This window comes from Mustela putorius, unplaced genomic scaffold (assembly GCF_011764305.1).
Source record: "Mustela putorius furo isolate JIRA1106 unplaced genomic scaffold, ASM1176430v1.1 tig00003834_pilon_pilon_pilon, whole genome shotgun sequence".
NCBI lineage: Eukaryota > Metazoa > Chordata > Mammalia > Carnivora > Mustelidae > Mustela > Mustela putorius.
Window position 1 is genome coordinate 120,513,347 of NW_025421987.1, and position 13,788 is coordinate 120,527,134.

Consider the following 13,788-nt stretch of genomic DNA (forward strand, 5'->3'; position numbering starts at 1 on the left):
GATGGGCAAAATGGGTGAAGGGGAGAGGGAGATATAGGCTTCCAGTTCTAGAATAAGTAAGTCACGGGTGTGGGGGTGGGGCGCCTGGCTGGCTCAGTCAGTAGAGCATGTCACTCTTCATCTTGGGGTCATGAGTTCAAGCCCCACACTGGACAGAGCTCAGTTTAAAAAAAAAGTCATGGAGATAAGAGATACATATAAGGAATATAGTTAATGGTGTTATAATAGAACTGTATGTGATGGATGGCAACTACACTTGTGAGCACTACAAAATGTATAGACTTGTAGAATCACTATGTTGTACTAGTGAAACTAATGTAACATTGTGTGTAAACTATATTTCAATTAACTGAAAGAGCTCACTGATCACAGGTCACCAAAACAAATATAACAATGAAAAAGTTTGAATATTAAAAGAATTACCAAAATGTGACACAGAGATACACAGTGTGCTATTGGAAAAAAATGGAACCAATAGACTCACTCAACACCACAAAACTTCAATTTGTAAAAAACAAAACAAACAAAAAGCCAGTATTTGCAAAGCACAATAAAGTGAAGAGCAATAAAACAAGGTATACCTGTACTTAAACTAACAAGGGTAGCTTTTCATACCATCTTCAATTATGAGTTCCAGATTCCTAATTCAATACCCTTTGAATCAGAAACAGAAATCAGATCAGAAACACAAGCCATACGAAAGACTGTAAAATGAACTGACAGCATGCCAAGGCTTCTTCTAAGAGTTTGATAAATATTCATATTGGTAATTATGATGCCAAGTCATTATTTGCATGCAAAGTTTTCCTTCCTCAAAACACCTTGATCTTAGCATTTTGGGTTTCACTAGATTAAAAGCAGAAGTGAATCCTATTACAAGGCCACTTCCCTTTTCTGAATAATGGGATTTAAATAGTTTGGTGGCTTTCCAGTTTGGAGGTCCCAGCTCAGTAAGACCTAGAGGACTCAGCTTATGAGTTCATTCATGCAGAGTCTATTGGCATCCCTGTGCTTTGAAAACCTGTTAGACCTCACAAGGTAGAGGTGAGTTGAGAAGGTGTCACAGAGGAGAAAGGTAGTCTCCACATAGGTCACAATGTGTAGCTGTGTACACTACACATGCTGCACATCCCTTATGGCATTTGGCATATAATAAAGGCTCATTTTTCCTTCAATTTACTTTTAAAATTCTTAATGCTACCTCTATGAACAATATATTGCCATGAACAATGAAATACCGTGGGTTAAAACACTACATTTGTAACCACTGTCTCTAAAATTGGGTCACATAAAATCTATAACCTTGAAACTAAGAATTTCCTTTTAGACTTCATGCCAATATACCCGCCACTTAGAAGAAAAAGTGCACCAAGGGGTGAGGTGGGCGAGAGTACCTCTCAGGGTGACCTGATGAATAAGGAACCCCACAAGTACCTGGCAGCTAGAGCTCTTTTTTTACCCTCGGTTCCATTTCCCTCCCCCACACAAGCCACTACATGATTTGATCTAAGAACTGAAGCAGATAATGATTCAAAATGAAAAATCAAACTTGCATCCCAATTCCCCAAACCTGTAAGGTCCCTTAAGGATCTACAAGTGTACTTTTGCTCACAAGAAAATGAAACAAATTACTCTCAGCCAAGGTAACCTTTATCAATTCTTATTTAAAAGGTCATGTTGAAAAGCAGAATACCGGCATCAATATGAAAATTATAACTTTAATATGGTTAATAATATTTCAACCAACAAAAGCGGGCAGGAAAAGACCATAAAAATGTAAATCCCCCACCACTTCAGTAGTAGTAGGCTTTAATATTAAGGTAGTCACAAAACGTTGGGGCGAGGATTTTGTCGAGACTAACTTCTCATAAGCTTGTGGCTAAGGCACTCTGTTCGGTAAAATCCTCGCATTGGGAATGAAACACTGTTACCGTTTCTGTGCTGACATTAAGACAGCTAACTCGAAAGGAGGCAAATGTTTAGGGTACGCCTTCTCACCTTCCTCCACCCTGCGCCATCCCCGCGACCTCCGGTTCACCCTAGAACACCCCGACATTACGTGCCAAGTCACAAGTGCAAAGAAACTTACTCTTCTCGGGAGGGAGTAGCCAGACGGGGTCTCGAGGCCCCTGGCCCGTGGGCTCCGATACTGAGCCAAGGCCGGTTCAGACCCCAGTCCCTTTTGGCCTCGCCACCCTTCGGGGCCCGAGCGGGCACCCCTAAACCCAGGCCAACCAGGCGCCCCCTCACCGTCCGCCGTGGCACCCTCTCTCCCCTCCGCGCGACTCCTCAGCCCCGCACCTGAGGATGTTGTCCGCATAGGTGAGCAACAGCTTGGAGGCCTCCAGAAAGGTCTCCGGGGTGTTCTGGCACAGCTCGGCCACCGCCGGGGACGCGGAACCCGAAGAGCCGCCCAGCGCCGCTGCCGCCATGCTTGAGCGCCCGCGGCCGTCGCCGCCCCTCGAGCGCCGCGTCCCGCACTGAGCAGGCGCTACAGCGCGCTGCCTCCTCTGCGGCGAGCCGGGAGGGGCGGGGCACTCGACCCGGAGGTCGGGGGCTCGGCGGGGAGGGGCAGGGGCCGGGGCGGGGGTGGCCTCAGGCGGGCGGGCTGCGGACGTCTCTGGGACAGTCGGGGGTTTGGACCTGGAGTCCAAACCTGGCGTCATCGCCAGGGCCTCGGGCTTCGATCAGAAAGAAGGGGCGGGGTGCTTGGTTGTCAGGGCCCGGGGGCTTCAGCTGGGTGGGGCAGGGAGCTGCTGGCCCACGCTGGCCAGTTTGTCCCAGAAACCCCGCTCCTTCCGCGCCTAAGTGTGGTCTTCCATTGATCCAGCCAAGAAGGTGGGAAAACGCCGTAGTACAACCACCCCTTTCCCCCCAGACAAAACAGTCTTACAGCTTCCTCCTCGAAGACTGCTCGGTGTTCCTAGAAAAGTGTGGATGAAAGACCCCAGAAGGACCGAGCGACAAATGCTTAAAACCTTGTATAAAACAAATGTTTAAAATGGGTGTCTGTAAACTCTATGGGTTTCTGGTATATATAGATTCTTTTTAGAATTAGATGAATGATGGAAAAATCTTTTTCATAAGTGCCAGTTCAAATAGCATGACGTCTCTGTAAAGAATTAGTTTTTTTTTTTTTTTTAAAGATTTTTATTTATTTGACAGAGATCACAAGTAGGCAGGGAGGCAGGCGGGGTGAGGGTGTGTGTGGGGGGGGGGGAGCAGGCTCCCTGCTGAGCAGAGAGCCGGTTGAGGCTCGATGGGGGACTCGATCTCAGGACCCTGGGATCATGACCTGAGTAGAGGCTTTAACCCACTGAGCCACCCAGGTGCCCCGAGAATTAGTTTTCAAACCCAGGTTGCAACGTAGTGGATTGTGGACTCAATTTACCGTGTGGTGACCAGCATATATACCATAAGGACAAAATAGAATAGAATAAAATGGGAGGGGGCGGTTGGCAGTAAAAAAATGCATCTCACATGGTAAGGGCAGGTGTTATTTTGTGACTTTGCTTCATAGGTAGATCATGTCATTAATGTCCTTCATTCCTTTTAGAAGATGAATCCTAACTTCTTTAATCCATTCTCTGCTTCACCATGTCCTTGAAAATGTGCTTTACCAATGGCTTCCTTCTTTGCAGACATATCTTTCAAACTTCAACAAATATTCTCTTGACCTTGTGTTTTTAGGGTAAGTTATTTGCGTAAGTTGCTTATTTAAATGTTCTTGATGATTTATCTGTTTGCTTCTTAAATTTGAAGTTTTCTTCCAGTATCTCAGAGCAAGACCTTGAGCCAAGCCATGTGCTTCAATTACCATTCATCTGCTAGATATGCAGGAAAAGTTTTTAATATGTAGCTTTTTGGAACAGCTTCTGAGACCAGTGTGTTTAACCAATAGTATGTAATCAGCTTCAGTAATTAAAATTTCTAGTGACTTAACACAAGAGAAATTTCTTGTTCACATAGCAGTTTAAAAAGCAGGTGTCATTAATCAATGGGCTGCTTTCCTCCATGTAATGATTCAGGCTCTCAGGCTTCTTCCATCCTGTAGAATAGAGGTCAACAGTTTTGTAAAGGGCCGGATTGTAATGTTTAAGGCTTTGTGGCCATAGGGTCTCTGTTTCAACTCTTTAATTCTGCCTCTGCACTTGTAGTTCTGTAGATGGTACTTTAATATGAATGGTCATGGCCGCATTCCCATGACACTTTACAAAAATGGGCAGCCTGCTGGAATTGGCCTGTAGTTTGCTAACTCCTGCCCTAAGGCCTCAGAGACTTCTGCATTTAGTTAGTGGTTGGGCAAAAAGAAGGCATACCTGCTTCTTAACCACATGGGCCCAAAATGACATACAGCATTTTCTCTACCATATAATTGGAGAAAATGAAGCCCCATCTAGAGAAAAGAGGGAAGGCTGGGAAATGTCCCTAGCTCTGCATGTACCACCCACAACTCTAAGGATAGAAAGGTGCGGGGAAGGGGGCCTAGAATTATAGCTAGGTGTCTCTAACCACAAACTATATCACCTTAGGGGGCACCTGGGTGGCTCAGTTGTTAAGTGTCTGCCTTCGGCTCGGGTTATGATCCCAGGGTCCTGGGATTGAGCCTGTCATCCGGCTCCCTCCTTGGCCGGGAAGCCTGCTTCTCCCTCTCCCACCACCCCTGCTTGTGTTCCCTCTCACTGTCTCTCTCTCTGTAAAACAAAACAACACAAAAAATTACATTCACCTTAATTGGAATTTCTTTTTTCACATTTATCCTTATAATAGCTTCAAGTTATTATATACTATATAGTATTTTGACTTTTTTTTTTTTAAAGTAACACCACTTTTTGTTCTCTTTCAAATAAATTCTTAGGAGGAAACCCAGTACATAGAAAGCACAAAAGTGGATATGCTGTAGAATTTAAGCGGGGGAGGGGGGGGGTGGGCAGAATGCCATCAGCTTAGCCTGTGCCTTAACAGAGGTAATGGTCACCAGGTATCTTTGTGGGGAATATGCAAACACAGTGTGAAAACCAATGCCATAAAGTTCATGCTGGTGATAATGGAATCCAAGGAATCATAGAAATCATTTTGAGGGTAATTCAGTAAGTTATTGTTTAAGTCACCTGAAATTTAAAGCATTCCAAATTACTATTTACCAATACTCCTGTTGAAGTTCTTAAGTACAGTCTCTCTTGGATATCACCATTTATGCAGCTGGTTAAGAGAGTTTATTATAAGTGACTTCAACTCATTGTTTTCCCTGTCTGCTTCTTCTACTAAGTCAAGTTGAAAATATTTTGATTTTTCAGTTCCTTTAGAAAAGTTGAAGATAGTAGGCTACTCTTAATCTCTTTATACTTTTTAACATCGTGTCAACTTAAGGGTGTTCTAGTTTTAAATTAGCATTGAACTTTCCATTCCTTTACTTGATTTTTTTTCCTCCAAAATAATAATTAAAAAAAATTTTTTTTTTTTAAGATTCCAGCTTTATTAAGCACACCATTGTTAGAGTTGACACATGGGGGCACTATTCTTAAATGGAATAGAAAAAAGAAAAAACCCATTAAATTTCGCTGGGATTAAAGTCTGTAATAGGGAGAGGAGGTGAAGCCTTTGAGGAATTGGTATGGTGATTCACTATTGTGTAAGTGCATTAAGTGACTAACCAACATTTATTGAGCACCTGTTTATACAAAGTAGTGTGATGGAGGACTTAAGAGCTTGTTAAAGAAGTAGGAAAGACAAAACTTATGATCATACCTTACACATAGACAGCCCTAGAACTGATGAAACAAAAAGGTTACTGTGAAAAGAAAAATAAAGTCATTTGGTAAAAAAAAACAAAACACACAAAGCACTGCATATATACTAACCAATAAAGTGTATGTGTTTATTCATTCATTTCATAATTCAGTCATTCACCAAATATTTATGGAGTGACTACCAAATGCCTGGCACTGTGCTGAGTACTGTGAAGCAGTGAAGTAGATAAGCACAGGCCTTGCTTTCATGATGTTACAATGAGTTTACAGCCGTGGTTATATCAGCATTAGCATCACCAGCAAGAAATACAGTACTAAATCATTTTGTGGCTATTGCAGTATCAAAGACATTCTTACCCCTTTCCAAACCAAAGGAAAGGAGATCAGAAGTAGAAATAAAAATTAAATGACTTTTTGGTGGTTTTACTTTTCTACAAGATTTTAACTGATTTGTCACTTTTTATGCAAGATAATCTTGTGCTATTACAAGAGAGAAAAAACAGCACATTAAAACTGTATGTTTCATAGGAGTTTGGGTTCAAAAAATATATTGTAGATCCTTTCACATTGTAATTTCAACATATTCCATAACAATGAAAAGGGACAGCAGGTTTGGATAGTTCTCTCAAGTTTTAGTTATTTTATAACAACATGTGTTTAATTCCTCTTAAAACTAATGAATAAAGTCATGCTAAGAAGGTAGTACCTTGTTAGTAGTAGTAGTAGTGAGTAGTAGTACCCAGTATGACCTTGAATAGGATCAAGACTCAAGGTCATACTGGGCTTTCCTAAATTATTTTATGCAAAGTATATTTCAAAACTCGTTTAAGTCTAGTACTAACCAGGAAAAGATAAACTTAACCAAAATTCTCTAGAACTGAGAATGAAGGGAGAGCACTCAGAAACAATCATTTTAAGACACACTGTTCAGAAAGAAACAAATATGGCTGGGAGGATCAGATGCAGATTATATCATCAATCCTTTATCTAAAAAAGAAAAAAGGACACAAACCTCACACCTGGGATAGCACATAAGCAACAGAGGACATCTAAATAAATATCTTGCTGCTTTCTTTCTTTTTTTTTTTTTTTTTAATATTTCATGTTATATTTTCCTTTATAGATTTACAGCTCTAAACAAATGAAGTTACTGTATTTTTTAGACACTTAGCAATAAATGTCTACAATTTCTATTTTTGTCTCCATTGTTGTTAGACATTACACATGGCATTTGGAGCCCTGCCCCAGTACCAGTAATTTTTAAAAAGTAAAAACGCTTTATTATTACAAAAGTATTATTTATTGTAGACGAGATAGTAAATAAGACTAAGCAAAAATGGGGGAACTTCACAATCATTGTACATCCTTGCAGATCTTAAAAGACACACATACACACACACATATTTTAAAAGGTGTAATATACTATTTTGTAACCTGTATCTCCTAACATAGTTTCAACATCTTTCCGCATAATATTCACTTACAAAATTATTTTAAATGGCTGCACAGCCTTTAGGTGTACTACAATAACCCATTTCCAGATGTCGGGCACTTCGGTTAGTTCTACTTTACTATTACAAACAACTTCGGGAGGCAGAGTACTAACTTTGAGGCTACAATAATTTCCTTAATTCTTTCCAAGGACTTCAGTAGACTAAGACTGCGTCCCTTTTCCCAGCAGACAGAAATATTTGGACATCATCATTACTCCCCTCCCCTCGCCAAAATCCTTTCCTGATGGGCAAAATATCTGTCTCATCACGTCCCAGGCACGTTCTTGGTTATCATCCTGTCCCTGAGATCGGCAGAGGGGCGTTTCCACCCCCGCAACCGGAGCCTCGCCGCCGCCCGCAGTCTGACCTCCACCAAGGTGACGCGGAAGAACGGCCCCCGGCCGCGCCCAGCTCAGACACAGCGCGTGCGCGCGCATGAGCGGCCGGGCGTGTGCAGACAGCGGCTGCGCGGCCGGCGTGAGGCCTCGTGAAGGTATCTGCTGCTGGCTACGCTTCTCCTTCTGCTCCTCCACCGCCGCATCGGGTGTGGGTTGAATCGGGAAGGGGGAGTTTGATGGCCTGGGCCTGGTTTCCTTTCCTCTGGGCGTGCTTTCTTCGGGGGTGTGTGTGTAGTGGTGCTTGAGAGGCGGGGTGGGGAGTTGGCCACGCCCCTTCACTCCCAAACCCCGCCCTGGGTTAAAGCCCTAGTTTTCGCCATGTTTTTGAAGACCAATAAAGTTCACCTAGCCCTGCTTCAAGAGGATAGGCCCTGGTGTTTTTTGTGTCATCGACACCAGAAATACTACCTGGAATAAGGCCTCGGTAATCCTGATAAAGGATGCTTTCTGCAGTCCATAAAAGGCTGGGACTGCCTGTTTTTCTTGGTGTAATTCTGTTGTGAATTAAAAGAATCATTTCACCTCTCTGTCTTGGAATGTCTGAGGGTACTTAACAGTCTAAAAAGAGAACTCCAAACGGTTTGATGATCAGTCTAAATTAAAGTGATGTTAACGTTGTTTTCCGTGTCTTCATTAACAGCTCCCACCGAGCACCAGAAGGGAATCGGCTATCGTTTGTTAGGCCTACAAAGTATCTAAACAACAGCGATTACCTCCAGGACGTGCTGTGATCTGTTACAGGAATGTGTTTCTGATCGAATCTCAATCATGTTGTCAAACTGCTTGCAAAATTTCTTAAAAATGACAAGCCCTCATGTATATCCAAGATTATGCCAGCGACTAATAGGAAGTAAAAGGAGGTTTTCCGGAACCGTGCCAACGTTCAGATTTCGTAGGCGGGTTGTCATTACAGGCATTGGCTTAGTGACTCCTCTGGGTGTTGGAACTCAGCTGGTATGGGATCGTCTCATCCGAGGAGAGAGTGGAATTATTTCCCTGGTCGGTGAGGAGTATAAGAATATCCCTTGCAGTGTTGCTGCTTATGTGCCAAGAGGTGGTGATGAAGGTCAGTTCAATGAACAAAACTTTGTGTCCAAATCCGATATCAAGTCCATGTCTTCTCCAACCATTATGGCCATTGGGGCTGCAGAGTTAGCCATGAAAGATTCTGGCTGGCACCCTCAATCAGAAGCTGATCAAGTGGTGACTGGAGTTGCAATTGGCATGGGAATGGTTCCTCTTGAAGTTGTTTCTGAAACTGCTTTGATGTTTCAGACAAAAGGTTATAGTAAAGTCAGCCCGTTCTTTGTCCCTAAGATTCTGGTCAATATGGCAGCAGGCCAGGTCAGCATTCGGTATAAACTCAAGGGCCCCAATCATGCAGTGTCTACAGCCTGTACCACAGGAGCTCATGCTGTGGGAGACTCCTTTAGATTTATAGCCCATGGTGATGCTGATGTGATGGTGGCTGGAGGCACAGATTCTTGCATTAGTCCTTTATCTCTTGCTGGGTTTTCCAGAGCTCGTGCTCTGAGCACAAACCCTGATCCTAAGTTGGCATGTCGACCATTTCACCCCAAAAGAGATGGTTTTGTAATGGGAGAAGGTGCAGCTGTGCTGGTGCTGGAAGAATATGATCATGCCATTGAACGAGGGGCGCGGATCTACGCAGAAATTTTGGGCTATGGACTCTCAGGTGATGCTGGTCACATAACTGCGCCTGACCCTGAAGGAGAAGGTGCCTTAAGGTAAAGACTTGTTTTGGTTTTTTTTTATTTCAAGATTTATTTCCCTTTTTGAGCAAGCGCACAGGGGTGGGGGTGGGAAGGGCAGAGGGCGAGGGAAAGAATCCCAAGCCGACTCCACATCGATGCAAGAATCCCAGGATCCTAGGACGCCAAGATCACAACTTGAGCTGAAACCAAGAGTGGGCTGCTCAACCTACCGTACCACCCAGGTGCGGTAGTTTTATTTAAAATATTTCTTCAAAAAAGACATTTTATTAGACTTTCAAATTAGGGAGTCCAGTATTGTAGTATCTGCCCGTGGTAAACAAAATGGTTTTGAATTCTTTGCTTTAACATATTTGAAATATTTGAAAGCATTTGAACATCCTTAACAGAAACTGGATTTTAGTTAAGGCATGTAAATTTGTGAAGAGGGCCATGTGTGTCTTTGCCAATTTTTCATACTTCCAGTTGTGCTTAACAGCTGTCAGAGTGCTCCCTCCCACAGTCCTCCTCTTTGGCCCTTCATCATCTCAGACAGCAAAGTCAACCCTTTCTTCTAGTTGTGTCTGGCCTCTGTGCAATTTCAACTGGGTTCTGCTGTTACTAAATCAGTACTTTCTAACTTTTCACCACCCAGGGATATTAAAATGCAGACTCTGACTCTGGGCCTGGGGTGGTGCTAGAGATTCTTCCTTTCTAACAAGCTCAAGCGGATGCTGATGCTGCTGGTCTGAGAACCACAATTTGAAAAGCAAGTTGATATCGCAGAAGAGATAGTTAAGTTAAAAAAATCCCTGTTAATGTGTTAGCTAATGGATTAGCCTGCTTAGATCATATTATGTTTTAACCAGTTTACTTGGCCAGGGGTTGGCAGAGCTTTTCTGTAAAGGCACAAATAGTACTTTCAGCTTTGTGGGCCATAGGGTCTCTGTCACAATTATTCAAATCTGTCTTCTAGTGTGAAAGTAGCCATAGACAATATATAAATGAATGGAAGTGCTCCAGTGAAGCTACAGTTGACCTTTGAACAATGCAGGGGTCAGTGGCACTGGCCCGCTGTGCAACCAAAAATTCCATGTATAACTTTTGACTCCTCCCAGACTTTACTTATAGGCTACTGTTGACAAAAAGCCTTACTGATAACATAAACAGTCAATGAACACGTATTTTGTGTATGTATTTTATATTGTTTTCTTACAATAAGGTAAGCTGGAAAAAGAGAAAGTTATTTAGAAAATCATAAGGAGGAAAAAATGCATTTACAGTACAGTAATATAAAAAATCCACATTTAAGTGGACTCTTCAAAGCCATATTATTCAAGGGTCAACAGGCATCTGGCCAGGGCCATAGTTTACTGGCCCCTGAATTATGCTTTTGAGTTTTACTAAATTGTTGGTGCTAGAAGTGTCAAACAGTAGCCAGCTAGATGAAGAACAGTTATATTTAGGTGAAACCCTTCATCACACTTCAAATTACACCAGAGCTACCTCTTAAGGAAATATACGCAGTCCAGAGATTAGGAACTAAAACAGAAGGTGTTGATGTTGATGATGTTTTCAAAGATTCTTCTAGAGAAATGTTTTATTTTCTGATTTGTTTGTTTGGTTTTGCTTGGTGTTGTACTTCATTTATTTAGCATTCTTACAGCCTAAATAGAATTTTGAAAAGTTATTTGAAGCACCAAAGTAATGGTGCAGCCATTTTTAGATTATTGAGAAATATGCCAAGTTTTACATTTAAATGTGCGAGAAAAAATTAAAACACAGTTATACAATTTTTTACCACTTTTGGAATCACTACACACTACATACATACACACCCTCCCATTGATAAAAAATTCCTAGAAGAAAAACTATTCTAGGTTTGAGTCAACATGGTTTTTCCTCCAGAGAAAAATACCAATTCAAATAAATGGAAATATATTTTGTTAGAGATTATAAAACCTATAGGCCTGTGTCTTTATCTCATGGTGTTGAATCAGTCCAGGGTATTGGGGGTTACTCCTTATTCCCATGCAGGTGGCATTCTAATTCATCTGGTAATCCAAGTTGGGGTTCTGTTACTAGAGGAAAGGATTCTCTTCACCTAGCATATATGTTTATTTTTTTCTTATAAGCCATATAAAGACTCCTGTGTTCAAATTAAACTTAGTTCTGATGAACTTCTTTCCTTATTTTATTAGATGTATGACTGCAGCTGTAAAAGACGCAGGTGTACAACCTGAAGAGATATCCTATGTCAACGCGCATGCTACTTCCACCCCATTGGGAGATGCTGCTGAAAACAAAGCTATCAAACATCTTTTCAAAGACCATGCACCTGCCCTTGCAGTTTCTTCAACTAAGGGAGCCACAGGACATCTGTTGGGAGCTGCAGGGGCAGTTGAGGCAGCTTTTACTGCTCTGGCTTGTTATTATCAAAAACTACCACCTACTTTAAACCTGGATTGTACAGAACCAGAATTTGATCTCAATTATGTTCCACTAAAGGCACAGGAATGGAAAATTGAGAAAAGATGTATTGGACTCACCAATTCCTTTGGTTTTGGTGGTACTAATGCAACACTTTGTATTGCTGGCATGTAGTACAAATAATTTGTAATTAAATATGATTTAAAAAAATATGAACTATATTAAATGGAGAAATAAATGTTTACATAAATATATCAATATGTATCTATATATCGATCTGTATCAATACCCAAATACCCTTCATCTGTATCAGGGTTTTTCAGCCCTGCCACTATCGATATTTTGGACAGGATAATTCTTTGTTGGGGCGAGGGGAAGCTGTCCTGTATATTATAGGATGCTGGGCAGCATCCTCACCTTTACCCACTAGATTTCAGAGGCACCATCTTCTCTAGTTGTGACAACTAAAAATGTCTTTAGATGTTGCTAGGTGTTTTCTGGGTGGCAAAATTGTCCCCATATGAGAACCACTGATCTCTATTTTCCTAATACTCTAGGTCAAACAATTCTTTGATGTTTCACCTGCTTTTGTATCTTCCAGTAACATTTGGTGAGTAGCTGTTCTGTGCTAGGCTAGGTTATTGCATTGCACAACTCTAGGCTTACCATTCCCATGCAACATAAGGAGAAGGAAGACACATACAACTGGGAGTTTGCCTCATTGATCATTACCCCCTTCTATCCATTTAGCTCTCTTTTCTTCGTATTATCTATTAATAGCTCTCTTTTCTTCGTATTATTACAGAGATGCAATAAATTAGTGGAATTTCCCTAAATGTCCAAGTCATGAGTTCTCTGAAAGAAGGAAGTAAAATTGGTTTGATGTTTCGTACTCCTTTTGTAATTATGGTGGCATCTAGTCATTGAGGGAGATAAAGGTACTTGGGAAGTGGAGCAGAACTTGGTGACTTAAGCCACATTACCTCAACCCACCTTTATTATAGCTATGGTAGATAATTTTTGTGTCTGTCCCCCACAAGTGCTGGTGGTGTCTCTAATTTTCCATGCTGGGGCTTTTTCTAAAGATCTTTTGGGATCTCATTCATCCCCATCTGGCTGGAAGTATTGGGAAAGGGACAGGGACAAGCTCCCTAGAGCAGCAGTCAAAACCAAAAAGGATGGAATTAGTGGTTAAGTGTGTCAGCCTCCTCCCAGAGGGATATCTAATGTTCTCCCCAGTTCCTCAGAGGGTTTCTGGTCAGATAAAACTCCAGTGCTCAGGGCATTACCCAGTTCAATAACCTCTTCCCTTGCTTTTTCCCCCTTCCCTTTATTCCCTTTCTGATTTTTAATCCTACTCCCAGGAATCACTCCCCAAACAAACAACCCTGTGTTAGGCTCTGCTTTGTGGGAGACTCAAACTGAGCAAGAAGTGGGTGTTAAAATGGGGGTTTATAGAGCAAATGGGTAGAGTGAATAAGTGGATAAATGGAACATGTATATTTCTGCTGAACTGAATTGTATTCCACATGTTTTAATAGGCTGGATATATTATCTACCCACTGACCTTAACTATAACACTTCATTCCCTGTATTCCCAAGACTGCAGCCATATTCATTCAGTTATAATCAGTTCTAATTGTCATTGGCATGTATTCGTTTTCTCAACCAAAATCTGTTGGTTGCTAACTATGGAGGTTTTGGGTTTTGTACTGGCTTCCAAGAATAAAGTGATACGTCAGGGAAGGTTTCCTGTTTTTTCTTTTTAAGATTTTATTTATTTCATAGAGACACAGTGAGAGAGGGAACACAAACAGGAAGGGTGGGATAGGGAGAAACAGGCTTCCCGTTGACCAGGGAGCCTGATGTGGGGCTCAATCCCAGGACCCTAGGATCATGACCTGAGCTGAAAGCAGCTGCTTGACTACTGAGCCACCCAGGTGCCCCGCAAGGAAAGTTTCCAAAAAGAAGCTGAGCCCAGAGGCGCCTGGGTGACTCAGTGGCT

The 13,788-nt window shown here is 41.9% G+C and overlaps 2 protein-coding genes across 8 annotated transcripts in view; one reads left to right on the forward strand and one right to left on the reverse strand.

Annotated features, from left to right (window-relative positions):
- The window catches only part of NGLY1 (N-glycanase 1), a 56,327-nt gene extending 53,764 nt beyond the window's left edge, over positions 1 to 2,563 (reverse strand). For 2 of the 6 annotated variants that reach the window (XM_045088979.1, XM_013057177.2), the window contains exons 1-2: positions 2,302 to 2,439; positions 582 to 654 (exon numbers count right to left, since the gene is read on the reverse strand). Coding sequence is in view for 3 of the 6 variants with exons in the window: in XM_004754344.3 (XP_004754401.1) it covers positions 2,302 to 2,432 (131 nt within the window). In the remaining 3 variants the exon portion in view is untranslated. Of the gene's footprint in view, positions 1 to 581; positions 655 to 2,301 lie in introns of all 6 variants that reach the window. The other 4 variants (XM_004754344.3, XM_004754345.3, XM_004754343.3 and 1 more) reach the window with 3 other exon arrangements.
- Positions 2,564 to 7,300: 4,737 nt separating this feature from the next.
- OXSM (3-oxoacyl-ACP synthase, mitochondrial) lies at positions 7,301 to 13,515 on the forward strand. Of its 2 annotated transcripts, none has more exons than XM_004754341.3 (3): positions 7,301 to 7,736; positions 8,282 to 9,389; positions 11,555 to 13,515. In XM_004754341.3, the coding sequence occupies exons 2-3, from the start codon at positions 8,410 to 8,412 to the stop codon at positions 11,955 to 11,957; spliced, it is 1,383 nt and encodes a 460-aa protein (XP_004754398.2). In that variant the 5' UTR covers positions 7,301 to 7,736; positions 8,282 to 8,409; the 3' UTR covers positions 11,958 to 13,515. The 2 variants fall into 2 exon arrangements, with proteins under 2 accessions (XP_004754398.2, XP_044944915.1); XM_045088980.1 differs by lacking the exon at positions 7,301 to 7,736 and adding an exon at positions 7,763 to 7,787.
- The last annotated feature ends 273 nt before the right edge of the window (positions 13,516 to 13,788 follow it).